This window comes from Centroberyx affinis, unplaced genomic scaffold (assembly GCF_046629955.1).
Source record: "Centroberyx affinis isolate AG114_WGS23_722 - 3 ecotype Tasmania unplaced genomic scaffold, CSIRO-AGI_Caff_v1 ptg001626l_1, whole genome shotgun sequence".
Taxonomy (NCBI): Eukaryota; Metazoa; Chordata; class Actinopteri; order Beryciformes; family Berycidae; genus Centroberyx; species Centroberyx affinis.
Genome location: NW_027280065.1, coordinates 43,956 through 70,249, shown reverse-complemented (window position 1 = coordinate 70,249; position 26,294 = coordinate 43,956). Strand labels below are relative to the sequence as shown.

Here is a 26,294-nt window from a genome sequence, read left to right as displayed (position 1 = left end):
TCCACAGTCTGTATATTAAACCGGGTTCCTTCCTGCTTCTTCCTGCTTCAAACTGAAACTGAGGCTCAGATCAGATCAGCTTTCCATCTTGGGGGGCGAGTTTATAGACATTAGTATTCGACCAAAATGGCTTTTAAAGGTCCCATATGGTGTAAAGCAGGACTCCCCTTGCCTCTGTGATGATAAAGGAGTTGGATGGTCTATCTAAACATGGTGAAAGTATCAAAACGCACGGTCGCCAACTAAATCCACACAATCCATATCAGAAAAGCGAGCCTCTAAACGAGCCGTTTGGACTTCCGTAACTTTGTGACGTCACAAAGGTTCGCTCATTATCATTTTTGTAAGAAATAATAGACTAACAAAGTGTTTTTTTCAAAGCGGTTGAGCGGTTGTCGTTGTTTATTACCGGAGAGTTTTCCCTACCTGTAGCCGCCGGGCCGCGGCGTCTCACGTTTCACTCTCGAAACGGTTAGCCGATCGGAACAGAGGGGTCATTAATATTAATGAGCCTTAAAGACACGGCGACAGAAACGGCCTGTTCTTGGTAAGGCTCAGAGAGATGCTGGAAAATGAACGTGGAGAAATGGATTGAGAGTGTTTTTGGTTCATGACACCACACACACAGCTTTGAATGGCCCTCAAGACACAAAATGAAACCCTGGACAGTGGAGAATATGGACCTTTAATTAATAATTCATCAGAATATTGTTCTTTAGAAAAAGGCCAATAGTCGGATTATTGCTGTCCATGTAAACAGAGCCACGGCTTTAGTTTGCATCTCACTTCACACTGGCACCAGAAATATAAACGCTGTCAAATAATGTAAATTTATTTTAGGCCTAAACTAGAAAATGGGGTTTACATTAGACTCATGTGGCAGAACAGTGAAGAGAACAGCAACTGAAAGAACAGTGTGTGTGTGTGTGTGTGTGTGTGTGTGTATGTGTGTGTGTGTGTGTGTGTGTGCGTGTGTGTGTGTGTGTGTGTAGAACCCTCCCTGCAGCTACCCTGCCAAGACCTTTTTTAAACAAGGGTGGAATCTGAGGATATGACATCATCAGACATGCTGTCCAAAAAAATAAAAAATAAAAACAAAATCCACTGGACTTCAAGTAATTCAAGTAAGTCAATAATACGATAATAAGAGATGAGAAAATGAGAAAAGATTAAAAGAGATGAGAAGAAAAGAGACCCTTATTTCTACATCTTACTACCTGGTTGACTGAATGAATCCACACTTTTTAAGATGCTTAAGAGATGAGAGAGGAAGAGAGGAGAGAAGAGAAGAAGAGAATAGAAGGGGAGAAGAGAAGAGGAGAAGAGAGGGGAGAAGAGGAGAGGAGAGAAGAGGAGGAATAGAAGAGAAGAGAAGAAAAGAGAAGAGAAGAAGAGGCGAGAAAATGAGAAGAGATGAAAAGAGGGGAAGAGAACAGAAGAAGAGACAAGAAGAGAAGAGACGAGAAGAAGAGCAGAGAATAGAAAAGAGAAGAGAAAAGACAAGGAGAAGAGACGAGAAGAGGAGAGAAGAGAAGAGAGAAGAGAAGACAAGAGAAGAAGAGAAGAGAAGAGAAGCTTAATTCATTCATTCATTTTCTTCCTATACCTTCCTTGCTTCGTTCCTTCCCTCCTTCCCTCCCTCCCTCCCTCATCATTCATGCATTCATTCAGATGCCTTTAGCTGCTAGAAAGGCGTCCATTTTGGATCAAAACGTCTGTCTTTTCGTCACATCACACTGTGAAAACCAGCTGACCCGAACAGGACTTGGCCCCGGCCCTGCAGACGTGTCAGCCGGCGTTCCTCATAAATGACTCCACCCTGCTGGGATGAGATTTTAATTGTTTTATTGGGGAAATCACTCAACATTTATGGAGCCGGTTCCTCTGGAGCTGATTACAGGACTTCAGACTTTGATACTAAACGGGCTGGAACAGGTTTTATCTGCGATCGTTCCCGTTACTGGATCTCATTAGCGTGGTGAATGGATCTTTATCAGTGAAGTTTTGATGATTTGAGGTTTTTGATATCAGCAGAACCGAGGCTTTACGTGCAGCTGTGTGACTCACGACAAAACAAATTAGAAAACAAGGTTTTTCTCAAACTTTTTAAGATGCTTGAGAGATGAGAGAGGAAGAGAGGAGAGAAGAAGAAGAGAATAGAAGAGGAGAAGAGAAAAGAAGAGGAGAGAAGAGAAAAGAAGAGAAGAAGAGAAGAGGTGAGAAAATGAGAAGAGATGAAAAGAGGGGAAGAGAACAGAAGAAGAGACAAGAAGAGAAGAGACGAGAAGAGAAGAAGAGTAGAGAAGAGAAGAGAAAAGACAAGGAGATGAGACAAGAAGAGGAGAGGAGAGAAGACGAGAGAAGAGGAAAGAAGAGAATAGAAGAGAAGAGACGAGAAGAGAAGAGAAGACAAGAGAAGACAAGAGAGGAAGAGAAGACAAGAGAAGAGAAGACAAGAGAGGAAGAGAAGAGAAGACAAAAGAAGACAAGAGAAGACAAGAGAAGAAGAGAAGAGAAGAGAAGAGAAGAGAAGAGGAGAGAAGAGAAGAGAAGACAAGAGAAGAAGACAAGAGAAGACAAGAGAAGACAAGAGAAGAAGAGAAGAGAAGAGGAGAGAAGAGAAGAGAAGACAAGAGAAGAAGACAAGAGAAGAAGACAAGATAATAAGAGAAGACAAGAGAAGACAAGAGAAGAAGACAAGAGATGAGAAGAGGAGAGAAGAGGAGTGGAGAAGAGAAGAAAAGCTTCATTCATTCATTAATTTTCTTCCTATACCTTCCTTGCTTCCTTCCTCCTTCCTTCCCTCCCTCCCTCCCTCGTCATTCATTCATTCATTCATTCATTCACTCATTCATTCATTTTCTTCGTATACCTTCCTTGCTTCCTTCCTTGCTTCCTTCCTTCCGTCCCTCCCTCCCTCCCTCCCTCCCTCGTCATTCATTCATTCATTCATTCATTCATTCACTCATTCATTCCCTCCCTCAGTGAACAGCCTCTCTCACCCCTCCGCTGACCGGACCGAAGTTGTGTCCAGATTTATCCGGCTCCTCCAGATACAGCGTGTAGAAATCTGGCCTGGAGGAAAAGAGTCATTTTTTTTTTTTTTACTGAGAACTGGCTTTAAAACAGGAAAAAACTAAATGATAAAAAATGTATTTGCTGATTGCTTTAATGGGCAAAAGTCAACAGCATTTTAAAGTCCTGTTGAACTGTGGTAGTGCTGATTCTCTGTGTTCCACTTGTTCAGACTGAAAGGTTTAATACACATAAAGAAAGAGATTCACAGCAGCATGACTAGTTTTTTTTATATATATTGTCAGAATCTGCTTTGAATGATCATCTTGACCTATCTTACTCACTACTGTTTGTTTATTGTTGTATTATATTATTCTAACACTGTACTTATTGTTAATAATATTGTCATAATTTATAGTATTATAATACTAGTACAATTACATATTGTTATAATACTTATTATTTTAATACTGTTCTTGCTTTGTCAGTATCTTATTTGACTTATTTTACTAGCAGAACTGATTCAGTAATGTATCCACTGTTTACTTTGTTGTTAGATCAGTTGTATCCTTTTGTTGATTGTCCTGAGACGCTTTGGCACTTTTGTTGTTATGACATTCATGCCAATAAAGCAAATTGAATTGAATGGAATTGAATAGAGAGAGGAAAAAAAACACAGTTCTCCAGTCTCCTCTACAGATCACAGAATCACTGATTTTGGGGGTTTTATCATGGAGGAAGAGACACAACACAAGACACTACCAGAGCAACACAGAGCTTTCACTGGTAAAGTTCAGGATGGATGTAGAGCCCAAACCCAAAATTACACATTTACTGCACTTTCTGAATGAAGGGATCCTGATTCTAAAAATGCAGAGTAATTTTGTGTAAATATGTCTGTAATGTTTTTACTGGAGGAGCCTGCTGTACCTTTGGTCTTCTGGCAGCTGCAGCCACTTCAGAATGCTGAACACTCTTTCTTCAAATGGCACTTTACTGGAAACAAAGAAGACAAAAAAAGATAGGAGTGAACGCTCTCTACAGTTGGTTTTCTTTGGTCTGAACCACAGTGGAAACATTTTTGTAGTTGGTTGATTTAGGTTCAAACTGACCAATCACCAGCGAACAGGACTCACAAGCAGCTTGTTGACTGGACAGAGTTTTTAGAGATTCAAAACTAATCTGACTCTCCTTCTACCCACAATCCCTTGTGTTTTGGGGTGGTCTCCTCTAGTTGGTTTGGATTAACAAACCGCACCGCAGTTCTCTTGTTAGAGGACTGAGACTCTCGGTGCTGTTATTTGGTGCCACCAGAGTTCAAAGGTCATCGTTCTCACCCGGACAAACCGACCGAACTGAAGGAGGAAACGCTGCAGAGTTCAGATAAACCGGTCAGAACACGCTGCTTGGTGTGAACGCAGCCTAAATGGCAGTTTAGGAGAATCAAGTAGTATCAGTACTAATCTGCTTTAATTTGAAGAGAATCCCTGTAATACAAAGTTCATCCTTTCTCATCCCACGCAGTGAAAAACATTGACGCCCTTCCTTAGTATTGTGAAATCAATATGGCAATGTAATTACGGCACTTTATCAGCGGTGACGGTTTTATGAATGCTTTATAGCCATAATCACTTTATGCAACACAACTGTGATTTGTACAGCGGATCGCTCTGTTGCAAAAATGCGTCTTACTCAGTGCTTAATTTGTGCCGGATCCTGCCGGAACAGGACTGGGGAGTGCGTACCTGTAAGCCACAGTTAAATATGCGGGCAATCGCACGTTATGTTGAGTGTCCAGAAACAATTTGTAATAACACGAGAACTGGTTGAGTGAAGGGCTGTAAACCACATCACTGTGGGCTTTTCAAAACCAGCTCGGTCCAGCTGAGTCGCAGTCAGGCCGACTTCTTGCACCGCGACAGAAAGAATCCTGCGTGTCATGGCTGCACATCCAACTGTGAAAACCATCATAGTGCACATAGGGACTCTGAATTGCTGAATCGAGACTTTATTGATCTGTTGAACACGGTCAGCTCTCTGAATGCTGAGGTGTTTATCAGTGGCCCTCTACCGCCAGTCAGAAGAGGAGTTGAGAGATTCAGCAGGTTGTTGGCACTGAACACATGGCTTTCAACTGCATGTATCATCCATTCAGTGCATTTTATTGACAATTTCAACTTTTTCTGGGACCGCAGACATCTTTTTAAGGCAGATGGACTTTTAAAATTGTTCACCTCTAACATATTTTACTTCCTGCGTCACCCATCTGTTCCCTCTGCCAAGGACAAGAGACAAGAGGAATCAAAACAGGAGGAAGAGATAACACAGCGCAGCAGAAACCGTGAAGGAGAGCCTGACGAGATCTTTAATCACGAGAGGCATCAGAGCCGAGAGGAAGAGTCTCTACCCCCCTCACCGGCAACCGCCTGTGAGGATCCACCTCCTTCACCCCCCCCCCCCCAAGGCCCCATCCAGGTCACCCTCCTCTCCAGTCACCCTTTCTCCCTCCTCCCCCCTCTTGGAGTTCACTGATCAGATGAAAGAGCTGGTCACTGCTGGGACCAAATTTACCCCCCCGCCCTACTCCCATTTTCTCTCCCCTAAACCCCCCTCGGCGTCTACCTCCACCACTGCCTTCAAGTCCTCAGCCAGTTTTGACCTAATCGCCACAGTTACGCCCCCCCCCCCCCCCCCCCCCCCCCAATAGCTTCCTCAATTTCTGTCTTGATAGGTAACAGAAAAAGAATGGTGAACAGGAAGCACTCAAAACCGATTCTGCAAACTTATCAAATTTAGTCTGTCCCAAAAGATTGGGCAGATAATGCTTTTAACACACTAAATCTAGCTTTGTTAAACGTCAGGTCTTTGGCAGGAAAAACATTTTTAATCAATGATTTTATTGTCAAGCACAATCTTGATTTTATGTTTTTAACTGAACCTTGGTTAGACCAAGATACCAGTGTAGCTGTTCTTATCGAGTCAACCCCTCCAAACCAGAGTGCATAAGAAAGGAGGTGGAGTTGCCAATGATTCCCTCCAATGCAAGCAGATATCTTATGGAAATTTTGTTCTTTTGAATATGTGGCTCTTCAGTTGAATTCCTCTTCTCGAGCTATGTTCCTAAATATCTACAGGCCACCTAAATACTGTGCAACCATTTGTGATGACTTTACAGAACTGCTGTCTATAATCTGTATTGACTTTGACTGTGTAGTTATTGTTGGTGATTTTAACATCCATGTTGACAAGGAACTGTGTTGTGTTCTTGATAACTATGGACTGACTCAGCATGTGACGGAGCCCACACACAACAAGGGCCACACCTTGGACTTAATTATCTCCAAGGGTCTGAACATTTCTAAGGTTGTGGTGACTGATGTTGCTCTCTCTGATCATTCCTGTGTTTTCTTGGAGAGTACTATCTCACACATGTTCAAACAGAGGCAATCGCAAAACGGTATATCACTGAAAACACCAGTGGAAGTAATTGTTTTTGGAGCCAAGGAAGAACGATTAACAGTCAGAGCACAGCTTCAATCGGTGATGTTAAAAACCACGAACCAAGCCAGAAATCTTGGAGTAGTCATGGACTCAGAGCTGAATTTCAACAGCCACATAAAGACAATTACTAAGTCAGCCTACTACCACCTTAAGAATTTATCAAGGATTAAAGGATTTATGTCTCAGCAGGATTTGGAAAAACTTGTCCATGCATTTATCTTCAGTAGACTCGACCACTGTAACGGAGTCTTTACAGGTCTCCCTAAAAAAAACGATCAGACAGCTGCAGCTGATTCAGAACCCTGCTGCTCGAAATCCTCACTAAGACCAGGAAAGTGGATCACATCACTCCAGTTCTGAGGTCTTTACACTGGCTTCCTGTCTGTCAAAGAAATTGATTTCAAAATACTACTGTTGGTTTATAAAGCACTGAATGGTTTAGGGCCAAAATACATTTCTGATCTTCTGCTACGTTATGAACCGTCCAGACCTCTCAGGTGGTCTGGGACCTCTCAGGTGGTCTGGGGACAGGTCTGCTTTCTGTCCCCAGAGTCAAAACTAAACATGGAGAAGCAGCGTTCAGTTTTTTTGCTCCACATATCTGGAACAAACTCCCAGAAAAACTGCAGGTCTGCTGCATCTCTCAGTTCTTTTAAATCAAGGCTGAAGACTTTTCTGTTTGCCGCTGCCTTTTATCAAATCAAATAACTATTCATCTCTCACACTGCACTGTAACCTTTATTCTTGTATTTTACACCTGTCTTATTCTATTTTAGCCTATTTTTTTTTGTTTTTATTCTCTTAGCTCTTTAATGAACTTTATTTTTCTTGGTCTTTTATATGAATTTTATCATTTTCATTTTGTCTCGATGCTTTTAATGTTTTATGTAAAGCACTTTGAATTGCCTTGTTGCTGAAATGTGCTATATAAATAAACTCGCCTTGCCTAGATACAGGGACTTCACCGTGCCTCAGTGTTTAGTGAACTGATGCCCATGTTCTAATATCAGTTATACAACAGGTAGTTCCGACCAAGCGATCTGATTGGTCAACTAGACATTTAGAACGTGATCAAATCAGCATGACAGCACACCTAGCCGTGCTCATCACTAAATATTACTCCGCCATATTATCATACAATATATTTAAATATAACGCTACGCTAACTCTGTTCAGCCTTGATGTTACCAGACGCTCTGCATCCTCCATCAGCTGTGCCGGTGAGTCGGTGACACGGCGCTACTAGCTTAAAAATACATGTGAAGTTCGCGGACATAGTAGCTAAATCTGTCCATGGAAAAATTATTTTTTTCAGCAGATATCTTAGTTACAACAAGATTGAGCTAGCAAGGCAGTTTTGTGTTTATATGTGTGGTATTTATTCAGTTTGGGAAATCCCGCGATCTCTAGAAAGCATCAGCTCAAGTTGGCTGGCTGACTCAACAGGGACTAGAAATCGTCTCTGTTGCAGGTCGTTACTAAGGCTCCGCCTACTTGCTGGAGTAGTAAACTAGGTTCCATTACATAGAAGTCTACTGACGTGACTGATTGTTTTCCAGTTATTAGTCATACCCCATGTATTTCCAGGGAAACGGAGATAACACTAGCAAAAAGTTTTTTATTTTGAGAGCGAATTGCCCCACAATATGAATGCATTTTGTTTATATCTTTTATTTTGTTGGTAACTGTTGTATAATCGCAATATTACGATATACGGATATTGCTTAATTCAAAACAGTTTCCAAATCTGTTTTAATACGAATTTTAGAGACATTTTTGAACCTTTTCTTATCCAGGCTTACTGCTCTTTTCCAGCACGCTCTGCTCCAGACACACTGGGAGCCGCCCAGTACATACAGACAGAGAAGGTGGGAAACCGTATAACGAGCAAAACAAGTAGTTTCTTGAAACGTGTTGCAGCTGAGTAGCTGCTAAACCAAGCGTACAATCGAGTTCATTTATTACTTTAAATGCTTGTATTTATTATCACAATTTGTGGCAAATAAACTACTTGTTTTGTGCATTATACAGTTTCCCACCATTTGGGAACTGATTTTTCCACTGCCTTGTTATTTATGTAGCCGCCCAGTACAACCGGTCTGAGCAGCCGGGGGCTCAGTGCCTTGCTCAAGAGGTTTGGTTCCCTGCCCCGCCGGTGTCAGTCTCACCCGTTATAAGGCCGGTAAATGTTGGGGAAGCTGCCGTTGATTTTTACGTCGGATCCCGGCCAGAAGAAGGTCCCGGCCTTCAGCCCCTGGTACCTGGCGGTGTGCCAGATCTGCAGGAGGAACAGGAGGAACAGGAGGAACAGGAGGAACAGGAGGAAGAGGAGGAAGAGGAGGAACAGGAGACAGAGCGCTGACTACCTGTTTACACTCGCCACATTCCACTGTGCAGCCGGCAGCAGCTCACCCAAAATTAAACTCCCACAAACTCCCACATCAGTCGAAACTCCACCGGAGTGCATGCAAAAACCAAATGCAGAGTGAGTCTCAGCCTTCTTTCAAACTATTGGAACACACACACCACACACACACCACACACACACACACACACACACACACACACTATAATCTATCTCTAGTATGTAGGTCAGTGAGGCTCACAGGCTGTCCCAGGTACCAGCGAGGCTTGTCTTTCTCTGAATTGGACAGACTGAAGGTGGCGTCAAACACCGGGTCGTACATGATGTTGTCAATCAAACCGTTGGATTCTGGGTAAAGACCCTGACAGAGCGAGAGAGAAAGAGAAAGAGAGAGACAGAGAGGGGGGGGGGGGGACTGATGTTACAGTTTTTCTGGATTGCTAAGACACATTTCTTGAAATTATGCTCCATTTCCCAAAACTCTAAACACAAATGCATAACTGCACACTCATCTTCACAAACTTCAAACTTCCATGTCAAAACAAAACTCTCCACTCAAAACCATGTGATCTTACATCTAAACCAAACTTTGCCTTCAGACATCACACAAAAGCCATCAAATACACACACACTACAAAGTAGCCATTACACACTGGTGAGATCAGTTCAAAACACTACTGTAAAAACCTGTTACTGCAATGAATAATGGCACTTATGGTTTTCCCCCCAGAACAACCTCTTTACATGATGAACACAATATAAAGACACAACACATGAATACATTTTCAACATTTTTAATTCCTCAATGTACTGTAGTAAAATAAACTGAATTGAGTGAAAAAGTAAATGTACCGCAAAAATATGCAACTGATAAAGAACGTAGAATACAGTAAAATAATTTCCATGTATTTACCAATATAATCCAATTTTTTTTAAAAACTGTTTGTAGATAAAGAAATAAATCACATTTATTCTGCCTCAGCATCCCAATTTGAGAACCTCATCAGAAACTATTTGTCTCCTTGCCCTTCCTCTTCCACCTCCTCTCCTGTGTCCTCTTCCTCTACCTTCAGGTCTTTGTGGATCCATTGTTCCAAAACAAGTGAACTGACCCATGGCCCTTTTATCTATCTATCTATCTATCTATCTATCTATCTATCTATCTATGTATTTATCCTGAGGTTCTGATTGGTGTGTGAACAATTTTGACTCTTAGTGTTTGCACCTGGGGAATTGTGTGTTAATTGGGTTTGAGCTGTGATGACTTGAGTTAATGATATTGAATGCCAGTGCTTTCTAAATGAGCACATGGTGCAGCCAGTGATATATGAAGGGATTTGTGTGTAGAGTTTTTCACAAAAAGTTCAACACATGTGAATCATGTGTGAAAACAGGGGAATAGTGTTTATAGTTTTGGCAAATGGGTTTGTCTTTTGGTAGATGGCGTCATGGTTTGGGATGTTTAGTTAGTAGGCCCAGTTATAGTGTGTAAGCCATCGAGAAAAACCATCAGGATATCCAGAATACTTTTGCAGTTACTTTCGCAAACGTGAGTGTGACTCACTCATACCTTTTGTAAGAGTCAGTCAGTTGACTCACAGTGACTGTTTAAGGATGAGTGTGTGTGTTTAGGTCGTGAGTAACCGCTGTCAGTTGAAACAATAATAAAACACTTATGTACGATTGATGCACGATTGTTTTGGAACAGTCTACACAAGTGCATGCCAACATTGTTTCTGTTTGTGTGTGTGTGTGTGTGTGTGTGTGTGTGTGTGTGTGTGTGTGTGTGTGTGTGTGGGATCGCTTTGCGTTACCGTGACGATGGTGTAGTGGTTGGGGAAAGTCTTGCTGGGAAACGCAGCTTGCATGTACGGAGCCGAGGTGCCGCACTGCTCTGCAGGTCAGAGAGAAACAGTGAGTGGAGGCGACCCGGACCTGGACCCGGAGCCGGAGCTGGACCCGGACCCGGAGCCGGAGCCGGACCCGGACCCGGAGCCGGAGCCGGAGCCGGAGCCGGAGCCGGACCCGGACCCGGACCCGGACCCGTGCCTCGCCGCGCTGCGTGGGTGGGACACGGAACTGGAATGCAGCCGTTTGTATAAATAATCTGTGATGACTAATTACAATAAATTCATATTGTTTCCATCTGTTTCTGTTTCAACATTTTTTCGGACTTCATACAACAATACTTAGAGTGATAAAGAGCTTAATGAGGTCGGCACTAACTGAGTTTGTCCAGAACGGGGATCAGAGCGCTCCACGTCTGCAGATATTCGGCCCTCAGTCCGTCCAGAGAGACGAGGAGCAGAGGCTGCTGCTTGAAGCTGTGGGGGAAAACAAAAAGGATCAGGAACAACACGGAAGATAATATGTGAAGATACAGAGTTCAGATGCAATCTCTGGGTAAAAAAACAGGACAGAAGTTTAACAGTTTGATAGATTACGGAGACATTACGGTCATGAACTGAAGTGAGAATCCATTAAATTCCATGAAATTCCACTTCTAAGACAGTTTGTCTCGACTCGCTAAACATTATAAATCAAAACAGTATGAATCAAATAAAAGACAGTTCAACAAATCAAACACGTTCAATCATAATGTATGGATTACCATTACATGTTCACCAGCTGAAAGGTTCCTTTAACATTTTATTATATTCAGTATTGATAAACATGGAATTTCACAGAATTTCACTTAAGTTCAACTTCCTGAAATTCCAATTCAGTTGCAATTGTGTTTCCTGCAGGGTTTTTTTTCCAATTCCAATTCCAATTCCTTGGTTGAATTCAAATTGATGAGTTAATTTATGAAATGACCCCCGACCCTGCTGAGCTGGATAAGTCTCAGTAGATGTGGAAGAAAATTCAACATATGTATTAACAGCTGAACTGGGGTCACCTCAGGGAATGTAAGGTTTCATGATGTATGGTCAGCTCACTGTAACCCTTGTGCCATAACTTACTATGCCAGAGGTCTTGTTGTCCAGTGGCTCCTGGATGTCTCTGAGATGTCTATGGAAGCTCTAACTGAAGACATAACATGTCTTGCTTCTACTCTACTTTGGTGACCTGTTCTAATATCAGCACATTCTGTTTGTCTTTGGAAGATACATAAAGGACTGGTTCAATCTCTTCCTCTTTGAAGCCTCCTGCTGTGCGCATCTCTTCCTCTTGCAAGAATCTCCTTTCAATAAATATATATTCAAGTAAGACGAACCTCTGACTCCAGAACATTTCTTCAACAGTAGAAAAGAAGAGCTGAAAGCAACACAGTTTCAGCAAATTTTGTGAAATAAGCACAAACTCTGAAATGACTCTGTGTTGTGGACACAAATTATGTGAAGATCAGGTTCCTCCACCAGGAGTGGATTATGTACCAACAGCAGGAACTGGACACAGCATTTTCTGTTTCAGTTTCTGTTTCAGTTTCAGTTTAGGCACGTAAAACTATTCAGTTAAGGTTAGGTGAAGGTTTTGGACATGGTTAAATAAATGAAAACTTCCCTCCTTGTTGACATGAGTTGGGAGCTGAAAGTAAGTGATTATGGATCTTTTAAATTATGAACAGAGTCTTACCCTGCTGGACAGCTGGGGGCTGACAGGTCCTCACACTCGTCCTTCACCCATTCTGTCTCTCCTGCACCACAAACAACACAACAGCAAAACAGAATGCTTGAATGGCATTCATCTCATGATTTGTGCATCCACAAAGCTTCCACCATAAACAATCTTAGCATTTTTAAAATTTACAGTAATGCAAATGGACACAAGTGGACAAAAGGTAGATCAATTCATCGGTAACACTTTACAATAAGGGTACATTAATTAAGGGTTAGTTAATGCTTAATTAGCATTAACTAACCCTTAAATAACAGTTAACTAATGTGTCTGGTAATCATTTACTAATGGTGTTCATGGTAACTAAGGTATTAATTTATACATTATTTAATAGTCATCTTTATAAACTATTAAATAATGTATAAATTATAATGTATAAATTAATACCTTAGTTAACAGTTAACAAGTGTTACCAATTCATCTGTTTCTCTATGTCATTTACTATTGTAATGCTCTCTTGATGTAAAATGGACAATCATATCTATGGGCTATTTAGAGTCTCTAATCCTATTTAATACTGTGTACATATTGATATCTTTTATATTTATAGTTTCATATTTTTATAACGTTATGTTTATACATACATATAACATCTGTAAGTAACAATTGTTAATAAGTAAGTAAAGTCAGTGACATTGTGGCAGAAAATGAGTGTTATATATCACTGAAAAGAATCATCTAGTTGAGCTCTAACACATTTGTAATTGTACTCAAAATTAAAATGAAGTGAAAAAAACAAAAGTGAAAACCCTAGATTAAATTTGGTTAATCTGTTTATGTTATGTTTTGAATAAAAATATGCAGTCATTTAAAGTAAGTAATCCATAATCCGTCCCATACTTCCCACCCATACAGTCGACTTAACATCGGCTGAAATTGTCTGTTGCTTGTTTATTTAAACCCACAACTGCTTCTACTCTATTTTCATTGTTTTTTATTGTTTTAATTGCTTTTTTAAAAATAGTTTTTACTGCTTATTGTGTTTATGTTGTATTTGTCTTTTTTTCCCTGCTTTACCCGATTACATTTGACCTAAATTCCTCTCAGGGATCAATAGTTTCATTATATCCTATTATATCTTGTCTTATCTTCCTCTCTTATCCTCTCATCTAATTTTTTTTAATCTAATCTCATTTTTATTTTATCCTAATCTCATCTCCCCTCCCCTCTCCTCTCTTCTCCTCTCTCCTCTCTTCTCCTCTCTCCTCTCCTCTCTCCTCTCCTCTCCTCTCCTCTCCTCTCCTCCTCTCCTCTCCTCTCTCCTCTCCTCTCTTCTCTCCTCTCCTCTCTCCTCCTCTCCTCTCCTCTCCTCTCTTCTCCTCTCTCCTCTTCTCTCCTCTCCTCTCTTATCTTCTCTCCTCTCCTCTCCTCTCTTCTCTTCTCTTCTCTTCTCTTCTCTCCTCCCCTCCTCTCCTCTCCTCTCCTCTCCTCTCCTCTCCTCTCCTCTCCTCCTCTCCTCTCACCGTGGCAGACATGTTTGTAGTTTGTACAGCAGTCTCCTGCAGACAGACAGTCATCAGAACAGTGACATTTGCTGTCCGTCAGCCTCTTCTCTCCACAACGCACCTTGGTGCATTCCCACTGCTGAGCTGGAAGACAGAGGTACAGTAATGCAGGTACAGTATCACACTGAAGGTAAGATACATGAACACACAGACAGGCATGCAAATTACTTTTTGGTTTCCATAAAAGTCAGGTTTCAGTTTACAGCTAGTTTACAGTTACAGGCAAAATGTACAGCAGATCTCCTCTAAAGTCCCTGAGCGGTTCACTGATATAGAAACCAGACTAAAGGTCAAAGGTCAGAATAAATGTCTCACCGGGTAGACTGCAGATGTCATGGTAGTCGTAGCAACAGTTGCCGCTGGAGGCGCACTGCGTGTCGCACCTGCAGCCCGGCGTCTCGTCGTCGAACGGCTCGTAGCATCGGTTCCTGCAGGAAGTATGGGGGACCACTGGAACAAAAACACCAGAACACACTTGTTGTGGGTGGGCAGAGACACCGTCCTGCAACTGAACTGTCACAGCATCAGTTGCATTTTGAAGCATTATGTTATCAGCTCATAGAGTTTCCAGCCAGTGTGGCGGGTGATTCTTACTGATTTATCCCCCAAAGACAAGTTTCACACCGAGCCATAAAGTCATATCATCCCTGTCTCTAATGGCAGTGCAAGGCAAAACTTTATTTACAAAGCAGGTTTCATACACAAGGCAAATTCAATGTGCTTCATATAAAAATACAAAAAACACATAATTTGTCTAGTAAAATGACATATTTATAGCAATAATAATCACAACGATCAACTCATAAAATTACATTAAAAAGAAAGAAAGTAAGAAAGAAAGAAAGAAAGAAAGAAAGAAAGATAAAATAGGTAAGTAAGGATAATAATCACAACGGTGTCATTAAAAAGAAAGAAAGACAGAAAGAAAAAATATGAAATTTATGAAAGTTAATAATTACAACATTCAACTCATAAGATGACATTCAAAAGAAAGAAAGAAAGAAAGAAAGAAAGAAAGAAAGAAAGACAGAAAGACAGAAAGACAGAAAGAAAGATGTAACATTAATCACAACGATCAACTCATAAAATTACATTAAAAAGAAAGAAAGTAAGAAAGAAAGAAAGAAAGAAAGAAAGAAAGAAAGAAAGAAAGAAAGATAAAATAGGTAAGTAAGGATAATAATCACAACGGTGTCATTAAAAAGGAAGAAAGACAGAAAGAAAGAAAGATAAAATATGTAACATTAATCACAATGATCAACTCATAAAATGACATTAGAATGAAAGAAAGAAAGAAAGAAAGAAAAAATATGAAATTTATGAAAGTTAATAATTACAACATTCAACTCATAAGATGACATTCAAAAGAAAGAAAGAAAGAAAGAAAGACAGAAAGAAAGAATATTAAATTAACGGATAATAATAAAAAATAGAAATACATAAATAATAAAAATAATAATACCAGTTACACATAGCAACAGGCTACAAAGAAATAAACAAAGAAAGAAACAAAGAAAGAAACAAAGAAGAAAGAAACAAAGAAACAAGAAGAAAGAAATAAAGAAAAGGGTAAGATAGGTAAGGATAATAATAAAAAAATCAAAATAAATAATAATAATAATACAAATAATAACAACAATGACCTACAGATGATTGAGTAAAAAGCAACAGAGAAAAGGACTGTGTGTGAACCCACAGCACTGGCTGTGTGTCCCAGTGTGATCCCAGCAGAATAAACTGTGGACAGAGTGCAGAAAGCACAGCGGCTGCCCAGTGAACACACACCACAAGAGTGTGTGTGTGTGTGTGTGAGAGAGCCAGCAGAACAACACACACTCACACACCACAAGAGTGTGAGTGTGTGTGAGAGCCAGCAGAACAACACACACTCACACACCGCAAGAGTGTGAGTGTGTGTGAACCATCAGAACAACACACACTCCGTGATAACAGGACTGTGACAGCGAGGGCTCGGTCGACCGGGCCCCTCTCATTCCAGTTGCTGTAGTCAGTTGTTAGTTATCAGTTTATAATTTGGAGACGCTGAATCAGATGCGGATCAGTCTGCTGTCACACTGATGAATGTTCTGCTTTTCTGACTTGGCATGTGAGTCTGTTTCTGCGGCGTGAGTCAGCAGCTGGCTAGAGTTTAGGGGGACTTGAGATTTGGTTCCTCATTCATCGTGTTTTCTCCCGCCGCTAAACCTCTGGATCGAACCGTAATGAGTCACAGTTTGGTGACAAATTATTCTAATTTAGCAGATTATCTCCCTCCTTCAATGAGGTTTTGATGTCAGACTGCTAATGCCGTTTACGCATTTGGATCGGAGGTCGGTAGTTCTGAGTTGGAACTTCTGACCTCCGATCTAAACGCGTTCCAGACTCTTCTCGGGAAAACACGGACACAACAGCCTTTACCCGTTAACGTTAACGGTAGCCAGTCCGGGGCTGCAGCTGGACCCTGCTGTAAGTGTAAAGGCCCATTCACACTTAGAGCGACAACTATGAAGAGAACTATAAACTATAACGATATGCTGTTGCTCAAGCGTGTGACGTTGCTCGGAAACTCATCTATATCCTGGAGACCTATGTGCTTTAAAGTGAATGATAATCATGTTAAACACAAGAAATGCACAGGAACTGAACAGTTTCATTCCAGAAAAGAGATTAAAATAGTTGCAAAAATTATTGTTGGCATGCCAGTAAAGCACATCATGGGTTGCCAGTAAAGTTGTGGGTCATCTTACTTTAAGAGAAAAAAAAGATTTTTCTGAGGAGAGAAGCATCTGGTGGTTTTTAAATATAAAAACAAATCGAAATGGATGAGTGGTTTTTTGAGACCAGATCCCTTCAATTTAATGCACCGGAATGCACCGATCTTCCAGACACCGCAGGACGGTTTTTACATTTCTTAGCATTGGTCGCCATTTTGGTAAAGTCAGGACATGGAGTTATTAGTAGAAAAAAAGTTAGTGTAACATGCTATTTTGTGAATGGAGGGTGTGTGAATGGGTGTGTTAACTGCGATCTGGTGGAACCTGGGGCGTTACAGTGTGTGTTTGGGGTGTATGCATGTGTGTGTGGATGCATGAAAGAAAGAAAGGAAGAAAGAAAGAAAGAAAGAGCAAGAAAAGAAAGAAAGAAACAGGGAGAAAAAGAAAAAAACAAAGAAAGAAAAAGATAAAACAGGTAAGTACGGATAATAATAAAAAATAGAAATACATAAATAATAAAAATAATAATACCAGTTACACATAGTAACAGGCTACAAAGAAAGAAACAAAGAAGGAAACAAAGAAGAAAGAAACAAAGAAACAAGAAGAAAGAAAGAAAGAAAAGGGTAAGATAGGTAAGGATAATAATAAAAAAAAAATCTAAATAAATAATAATAATAATAAAAATTGTCCCAGTGTGATCCCAGCAGAATAAACTGTGGACACAGTGCAGAAAGCACAGCGGCTGCCAGGGGAACACACACCGCAGGAGTGTGAGTGTGTGTGAGAGCCAGCAGAACAACACACACTCCGTGATAACAGGACTGTGACAGCGAGGGCTCGGTCGACCGGGCCCCTCTCATTCCAGTTGCTGTAGTCAGTTGTTAGTTATCAGTTTATAATTTGGAGACGCTGAATCAGATGCGGATCAGTCTGCTGTCACACTGATGAATGTTCTGCTTTTCTGACTTGGCCTGTGAGTCTGTTTCTGCGGCGTGAGTCAGCAGCTGGCTAGAGTTTAGGGGGGCTTAAGATTTGGTTCCTCATTCATCGTGTTTTCTCCCGCCGCTAAACCTCTGGATCGAACCGTAATGACTCACAGTTTGGAACAAATTATTCTAATTTAGCAGATTATCTCCCTCCTTCAATGAGGTTTTGATGTCAGACTGCTAATGCCGTTTACGCATTTGGATCGGAGGTCGGTAGTTCCGGAACTACCGACCTCCGATCTAAACGCGTTCCAGACTCTTCTCGGGAAAACACGGACGCAACAGCTTTTACCCGTTAACGTTAACGGGAGCCAGTCCGGGGCTGCAGCTGGACCCTGCTGTAAGTGTAAAGGCCCATTCACACTTAGAGCGACAACTATAAAGAGAACTATGAACTATAACGATATGCTGTTGCTCAAGCGTGTGACGTTGCTCGGAAACTCATCTATATCCTGGAGACTTATATGATTTATTAATATTTGTTGTACCAGTCCACTAATCACTATTGTGTAACTACATGTCAGTAATTGTATTTTCATTATTGTAACTGCTTTAAATGAACTCTCAGTGTTTGTAACTTAATTAGTATAAAACCTCAGTGAGGTTCTGATAGAAGCTCATCTTGGGCTTTTTACCTGCACATGTACATTTATTTCCCTTTCTTTCTTTGTTAATTCTCTTAATGTAATTTTTTTGTAATGATTATATAAACTGTATATATTTTTGCTTGTTAAATTAAAAAAAACAAATCTAGCCAATCGACATGAAAACTTAATCAGTTCTTCCCTGACCCATAACCAACCTTCATACCAAGTTTTGTGCAAATCTGTGCCCGGCTTTTAGAGATATCCTGCTAACAGACGGAGGGACGGACACACAAACACACAGACGCGGGGGAAAACATGAGCTCCTTGGCGGAGGAAACTAATTCGAACACTGATGTACTGGATGTGGACAGTGAGCCTCTTCCCCTACTGCTGTGTTTACTGGATTTGACTTGTTTAAATGACTCAGTTTGTACTGTTGTTATACAGTTTCATGGATGAAAGATTCAAAATCACTTAAAGCAATATTCCTCTCAATTTTAACATGGTGGTTATTTGAAAATAAATAACCCCCATTAAATCTAAGTGGACTATTGCTTTAAAGTGAATGATAATCATGTTAAACACAAGAAATGCACAAGAACTGAACAGTTTCATTCCAAAAAAGAGATTAAAATAATTCCAAAAATTATTGTTGGCATGCCAGTGAAGCACATCATGGGTTGCCAGTAAAGTTGTGGGTCATCTCACTGTAAGAGAAAAAAAAAGTTTTTCTGAGGAGAGAAGCATCTGTGGTTTTTAAATGTTTAAATATAAAAACAAATCGAAATGGATGAGTGGTTTTTTGAGACCGGATCCCTTCAATTTAGTTTGGTGACACTGGTTCCAAGACATTTGTACATGCAGTTCCCCAGGACATACTGTGATGACGCACATGGTACAGGAACAACAGGACAGCGCCAAAAAGGTTCCACATGGTTCTCCTTGGTCAACTGATTCCCGCAGACAATCCATTTATTTCCAGATTTTTTTGTAGATTTTTACTCAATATATCATCTCGTAATGTGGGTTTTTCTTCGCATTCTAGTATTCGTATAGCTTTGGTTCTGATTATTTCCTGCTGTTAACGACACAATTTCCCCTCTGGGGTTGCTGAACTTCTACTATGTAATCTGTCAAAGGCACATTTTTACCACAAATTCAGTTGTTGTTTATTTGGATTGTAATTGATTCCCACACAATGTCTTTCATTAATCTTCATCAGTTTATTGAACTTTAATCAATAACATGCATTCGCATTCGAGATGACATCGCTCAGTTCTCAAGAACTCTTAGACCAAATAGATTTGTTCAGGATCCCATTTCCTGGGAAATCCTTTGCTGTACGGGAAATTATGTGTTTTATGTTTACAGAAGCAACAACAGCGGTTTGTTTGGAAGAAACATAAGAAGGTCGAAGAAGTACAAGAAGCCGCCATCTCTGAGTGTCTTTGTCGGGCCCGTGCCTAGAGTAAGTGCAAAACACCAAACAAGTGATCGCATATCACCAAAAGTGTCGCCAAAATAAAGACAAAATTTGAATCTCACGGAATATCACTCTAAGGATCCACGGAGAAACAGGCTTAAAGGATGTTATCAGTGTTTCTGCACACAGTCAGCGCTCGTTCTCCTCCTTCATTCCTTCTTGTCCGTTGTGAAAAACGAACTTCCACAGAGCGAGAGAATCCATCACAGGAAACATGAAGCCAAACTTTCTGTTTTCTCCTCATCTCATCGAGCTGAGTCGAGTCTTTTCATCTCAGCGCCGCTTTAACGTTCCGCTCTGCTTTTTTAGAGGTCTACTTTCACGTTTATACTTTAGGTAAATTTAAGATCATATACTTTTAGCCTGTACTTTGATTTGAAATGGTACTTCAGCTTTTACCAGAGTATATTTTTAGATGTGTATTTGCACTTTTACTCGAGTAAGGAATTTGTGACCTTCTGCTACCTGCCGATGTGTGGCCGTCCTGGTCAGAGTCCGTTCTGGTTTTGGTTCCATAGGCTTGAGTTCTGTTGTGTTTTGAAAGGGTGCAGCTTGTGATCTTTGCTTATTTTCCATGTCTTCACGGCTGCTATGGGAACCCGAGTTTAGGTTGCGGTGATTTCTTTGACGGCATGCCACGTGTCGGCAAGGCAGTGGAAATCCGAGATTGATGCCGCCTGTCCGGCACGACCGCGGAAATCCAAGAATAGTGGGTCGATCCATGTTTTACAGACAGAAGGGCAGGAGCGCAGTCAGAAGTCACGTCTCTGTCTCTGGTCGCCGCACTGAAGCTCACGACTACCGGAGTTCATAAGTCACAGTGTAAATAACGGCCGATAAATATTAGAAAAATAAATATTAAAAATAAATATTAAATCCAGAAAGCCGGTCAAGCACCGGAATGCACCGATCTTCCAGACACCGCAGGACGGTTTTTCCATTTCTTAGCATTGGTCGCCATTTTGGTAAAGTCAGGAAATGGAGTTATTAGTAGAAAAAAAAGTTAGTGTAACATGCTATTTTGTGAATGGAGGGTGTGTGACTGTATAGAATGTGTTATGTGCGATCTGGTGGAACCTGGGGCGTTACAGTGTGTGTTTGGGGTGCATGAAAGAAAGAAAGAAAGAAAGAAAAAGATAAAATAGGTAAGGATAATAATACAAACTAGAACTAACCGCCTCGCGGTTGTATGCCTCCGCCAATAAAATTTGTTTTATCGTTGCAAGGACAATCTTTATTTATTGAACATATATAATTAATGTGATTATTAGGTCAACTTAAAGGATTTTGGTGTCTGCTAAAGTAAGTGACAGCACTTCCACCATTTTTGTAGAATGACCCAAGATCGTTTTCTCAGCTACAGTGGTAAGCAAAACATTATGATGTCACAGTGAAGTTGACCTTTGAACTTTTGGATATAAAATGTCATCACTTCATCATTTTATCCTATTAGACATTTGCGTGAAATTTTGTCATAATTAGCGCACAGAGCGTCATAATTAGCTCTCACTTAGATCGGAGGTCGGTAGTTCCGAGTTGGAACTTCCGACCTCCGATCTAAATGCGTTCCAGACTCTTCTCGGGAAAACACGGACGCAACAGCCTTTACCCGTTAACGTTAACGGGAGCCAGTCCGGGGCTGCAGCTGGACCCTGCTGTAAGTATAACTGTTGATTTCGGGGGTTGCTTTTATTCTTTCTAGTCAAGGGTGCAACTGCGACTAGAACTAGCAACTGTGAGGCATGATGTTAAAATACATATATGGCCACTTACTAAACTAAAATGCTATCACTTCTGGGAAATCAGATTACTAACTAACTAAGGTGAACTGAGTGGCTACCGGCAGCCTTTCTGCCCCTGAGATGTGCGCGCAGACTGTGTGAGACGTTGCTCGGAAACTCTAATTCTCTAATCTATATCCTGGTGACTTATATGATTTATTAATATTTGTTGTACCAGTCCACTAATCACTATTGTGTAACTACATGTCAGTAATTGTATTTTCATTATTGTAACTGCTTTAAATGAACTCTCAGTGTTTGTAACTTAATTAGTATAAAACCTCAGTGAGGTTCTGATAGAAGCTCATCTTGGGCTTTTTACCTGCACATGTACATTTATTTCCCTTTCTTTCTTTGTTAATTCTCTTAATGTATTTTTTTATGATTATATATATATTTGCTTGTTGTTCTTATTGTATCAAGTGCATATAAAAAAATCTAAACTAGAAAAAGTGCTCAGTAGAGCACAGACCTTGTCTGACAACACCCAGCAAGGCTTCACCCAGAGGCATTACAGGCCCAGTGGTTCTTCCCTGCTCAACCTTTTGTCAAAGTTGGAATATTATGTGAATCTGTTCTGAAATGCACAAAAATTCACCTTTTTGTGGAGGACTACGCCCACCACCACACCCCGTTTTGGCCAATCAACATGAACAGTTAATCAGTTCTTCCTTGGACCATAAGTTCATACCAGGTTTTGTGCAAATCAGTCAGTTTGGTACCCGAATGTATGTGTGTGTGTGTCTGTGTTATGTGTGTATGTGTGTCGTGTGTGTGTGTGTGTGTCTGTGTGTGTGTGTGTGTGTGTGTGTGTGTGTGTGTGTGTGTGTGTGTCTGACAGTACCTTTGTTTTTACATTTCTTCAGCTCCAGCCCCAGACCGAGCCCAAGACCCAGGGTGATGGTCACAATCGCCACAGCCAAGACAACTATCTGTGTCACACACACACACACACACACACACACACACACACACACACACACACACACACACAGACAACCAAACACAGCATTTACACACGTTTGCCTTGTTAGTTTGGCTTTCAGAAAAGAATGTGTGTTCCTTTAAATGCCCATATGCCCATAAAACTTCAACTGTACAGGACAAACCTGCTCTTTGTTCTCTTATAAGCAAACTTTTCTTTTTATCATAAGCAATCATTTTGTGAACTTTTTTTTATCATAAGCAAACATATTGTGAAGTTTTTTATCATAAGCAAACTTTTTTGTGAGCTTGTATTTTCATGCACAAACTTTTTTTTTTGGTAGCACAGCAGGTAACACAAAGGTCAAAGGTGAGTCCCTATCTGTGAAGGACAGTGTAGTGGCTGGTAGATTTAGGATTTCACCAGAGAATTCAGTTGATCAGCAGCCAAAGTAGTTTTGAGGAGAAAAAGACTGATTGGAAACCTTTCAAATAGATAAATCACAAAAAGATAACACACCAGCCAGACAGAGCAACAGGTTCACACTCCTATAGGCTACAGCTCTTTCACTGCTAATTTGGTGTTGAACTGCTGCACTCATAGTAGTGAGTAGTGATGGGACGATATTCTTATCTCACGATATGATTCGATACGGGATATGGAGTTTATGATTCAATACAAATACGATACGATGTAATAAATATAAGTTCAATGACAACAAAGTCTGACTGTATAGAACTGTGTTTATTTCTGAGCCACAAATCTTTCTAGCGATGGCATTGGCTGCTAGAATGTAAACAACAATTTAAAAATGCCATTACAAAGTGTAAACTAGGATGGTGTCGGGGGCCCACAGAAATTCCCGATCCTCAAAGGCCCCATTAAGTAAAATGTAATAAAAAGCCATTCATTAATCAAACAATAAGACTCCAGGGTTAATCTTCTCAATTATATTGGTTGTATGTTCCAACTATTTTTATTTCACCAAATAAAACAATTTTTCCTTCTGGGCTAATCTAAAGTTAATTATATTATTATTACTCCTAAACACTCCAAAATGAATGGATATAATCCTCTATTGTCTCCCCAATAATAAAGGGTATGTACTGTACATTAACTATTTTTTTTAACACTCAATAATAAATTTAACTAATTAAATATAGCCACTAGCAGCGAGGCTGGGTTCATGCCAGTACAGCAGCCAGAGCTGAAACGTGGAAGTTTGCATTAAGATCACTGTCAGTTTTGTCATATTAGGCTGTTGAGCCATCAGGCCCCAAGCTATCAAGTTCTGATACTGAAGAATGTGATAGCAAGTTAAAAGGTGTCAGCATCCAACTTCGTATGGCTTTACTGTGTCTAGCTGCACACTCAAAATGCTGCTGTTGGGCAAAATCTGGTCGGATCTGTATGGAAATTGGTGTGCATCTTCCACATGAAGGTTGGAACATGATAGCGATTGGTGAAATTCTGTTTGAGTTATAAGCCAAAATGTCATAGGCCACGCCCACTTTCACTAATGATGACCAAACTTCAGATTTTGACTAGGACGTGGTCCCAGAGCATGTGTGGCAAATTTCATGCAATTTTACCTATTGGATTAGAAGATACAGTTTTCAGGCCTTTGTGGTGCCCCCTATTGGTCAATATTTGAATGGCTTTGCACACATGTTCATTTATTATATGTGAACATGTTGTCCAAGTTTCATGATGATTGGACCATCTATCACAAAGTTATAACAATTTAGCTTATAGGCCACGCCTCCTTCACAACTGTAAGAGTTAATATCTTCAAAACTACATTAGATATAAACAATCCATGAGCAAAATTTAAAGAGCGTAGGACCATATATGCTACTGACCGATTTTGGTGGTAATTGGTCAAAGTGTGTAGGAGGAGATGTTAAAAATGTGTTTTTCAAATAATTCAAAATATCTCAAAGATTTTCCCAGTGCGGCGGATGCGGCGGCGGGTGGGGTGAATCCATAATATCCCTGAAACTCATTTCGGGGGTATAATAATAATTATTGTGATGGTCAAGCTGTCTCATTTGTGATTACTACAGCAGAATAACATGGAGCTAATATGACAATTCATTTTTCTGACCCACGAAACATATTGTCACATTTTTCTATTGCAATATATTGAATTTCGATATATTGTCCCATCCTTGTAACTCTGACATCACTGTCTTGCATGATAGTTTAGTTGATTGATTGATTGATTGATTGACAACTTTATTAATCCTCCAAGAGGGGGAAACTTGATTTGCCATCATATAAACAATACAAATATACAATACAAAATAATGCAATAAAAAAGGGCTAAAAACCCACAAAGTTACCATTATATCATCACTATTTGCTAATTGTACTGGCTTGGGCATGGTTTAAATGTTTCCTTAACTGAATTTAAGTTCAATTGCAAAATGCTACATATCCACTTTGTGGGGGAAAAAAGGTGAAGTTCATCACAAAGAGAGAATTGTCTGTCTTTATGAATTGTTGATTCCAGATACTGGGCCCCTTTTCTCATGTGGTCGGTTTAAACTGCTTTCATCATCTAGGCTAGACTGTGCTTTATGTCTTTGCTGTGTTATGTGTAAATAGTTCTATGTTTCTATGCTTGTTTTTTATGTTCAGTACACAGCTGGCTGTAACAGGAATTTCCCCTCTGAAATATTAAACAAGAAATAATGAGTTTTAGCCAATATGTGTTTTCCAAAGTTAATTACTTGTACAGTCATTCTCTCTTCCAGTAAACTCAGAGTAGGTAATGGTGACTAAGGGGAAGGAGATTTTGTTTTCACATCATCTGTCTTTTTCCGAATACGAATACACATTTATTATTATTATTATTGTTATTATTATTTGTATTTTTGCACTGTCTCCATAGTCTCTATATTATGTACATTATCTATATTGTTTTATCTTAGTACCTCTTCTTTTTATTATCTTATTGTACTTACTGTACTTGTTTTCCTTGGTACTGTCTGCCAGTTGCTGCTGTGGCACCTGAATTTCCCCATGGGGATTAATAAGGTGCTGTCTTATCTTATCTTATCTTATCTTTTGTTGACAAAACATTGCAAACAGTGACATATGGATTTGTTTGAAATCTGGTGGACAAATCGCTCTTAGGATCAGTTGATTAGATTTGATTTGATCTTCCGCTACTGGATGATTTTTGTTTTTTAGCCATAACTATCATCCTGTGTTCATGTGCTGGTGGGAAAGTCCATCTGGGACGTCCAAGTCGGTGTTGCTTTCACACGCTACTTTGTTGGAAAAACAAACCCGAAAGAATTGTTCGGCGTTGATGCTGGTTTGTGTTTTGTCTACCAAGCACTTTCTAGTGTGTAAGGTAACTAAGGTAAGGTAACTTTTAAAAAGTGCAGTACAACATTTATAATTATATTAAAGACAGCACCAGCATCCAACGGCAAACAAAGCCAACAATTACAGGTACTTTGTTATCCAAAGGACTTTAAATTGAGAGATTGTTTAGATTTAGTAGCGTGGCACCAATGAGAATCCAACATATGGTCCATTGCTCTAACACTGCCAGGGTTTGGGGATACATTCCCACGATGTACCCATGATACCCCGGGTTACTTTAGATAAAAGTATCCACCAAAATCCATGTTATGTTGAATCATATCCCTGAGCTTATATTGCATTCCTTGAAAATGTAAAGGCCTACCACCATGCGTAGCTCTTCTTTCATTTTACACATTTCACTACATTCAATGCCAAGCAAACATTCAAAGCCACTACTCACGATGATCTTCTTCTTTTTCTGCGACTCCAT

General features: G+C 40.2%; 1 protein-coding gene across 1 annotated transcript in view; it reads right to left on the bottom strand.

The window, feature by feature from the left end:
- Positions 1-26,294, bottom strand: part of LOC139651291 (venom phosphodiesterase 1) — a gene marked incomplete at its 3' end in the record, with an annotated part of 51,539 nt that extends 25,245 nt beyond the window's left edge. The window contains exons 1-11 of the mRNA XM_071528156.1: positions 26,265-26,294; positions 22,403-22,490; positions 14,320-14,454; positions 13,963-14,088; positions 12,458-12,518; positions 11,108-11,205; positions 10,696-10,775; positions 9,123-9,242; positions 8,685-8,794; positions 3,946-4,011; positions 3,003-3,075 (exon numbers count right to left, since the gene is read on the bottom strand). Coding sequence (XP_071384257.1) covers positions 3,003-3,075; positions 3,946-4,011; positions 8,685-8,794; positions 9,123-9,242; positions 10,696-10,775; positions 11,108-11,205; positions 12,458-12,518; positions 13,963-14,088; positions 14,320-14,454; positions 22,403-22,490; positions 26,265-26,294 — 987 coding nt within the window. The remainder of the gene's footprint in view (positions 1-3,002; positions 3,076-3,945; positions 4,012-8,684; positions 8,795-9,122; positions 9,243-10,695; positions 10,776-11,107; positions 11,206-12,457; positions 12,519-13,962; positions 14,089-14,319; positions 14,455-22,402; positions 22,491-26,264) is intronic.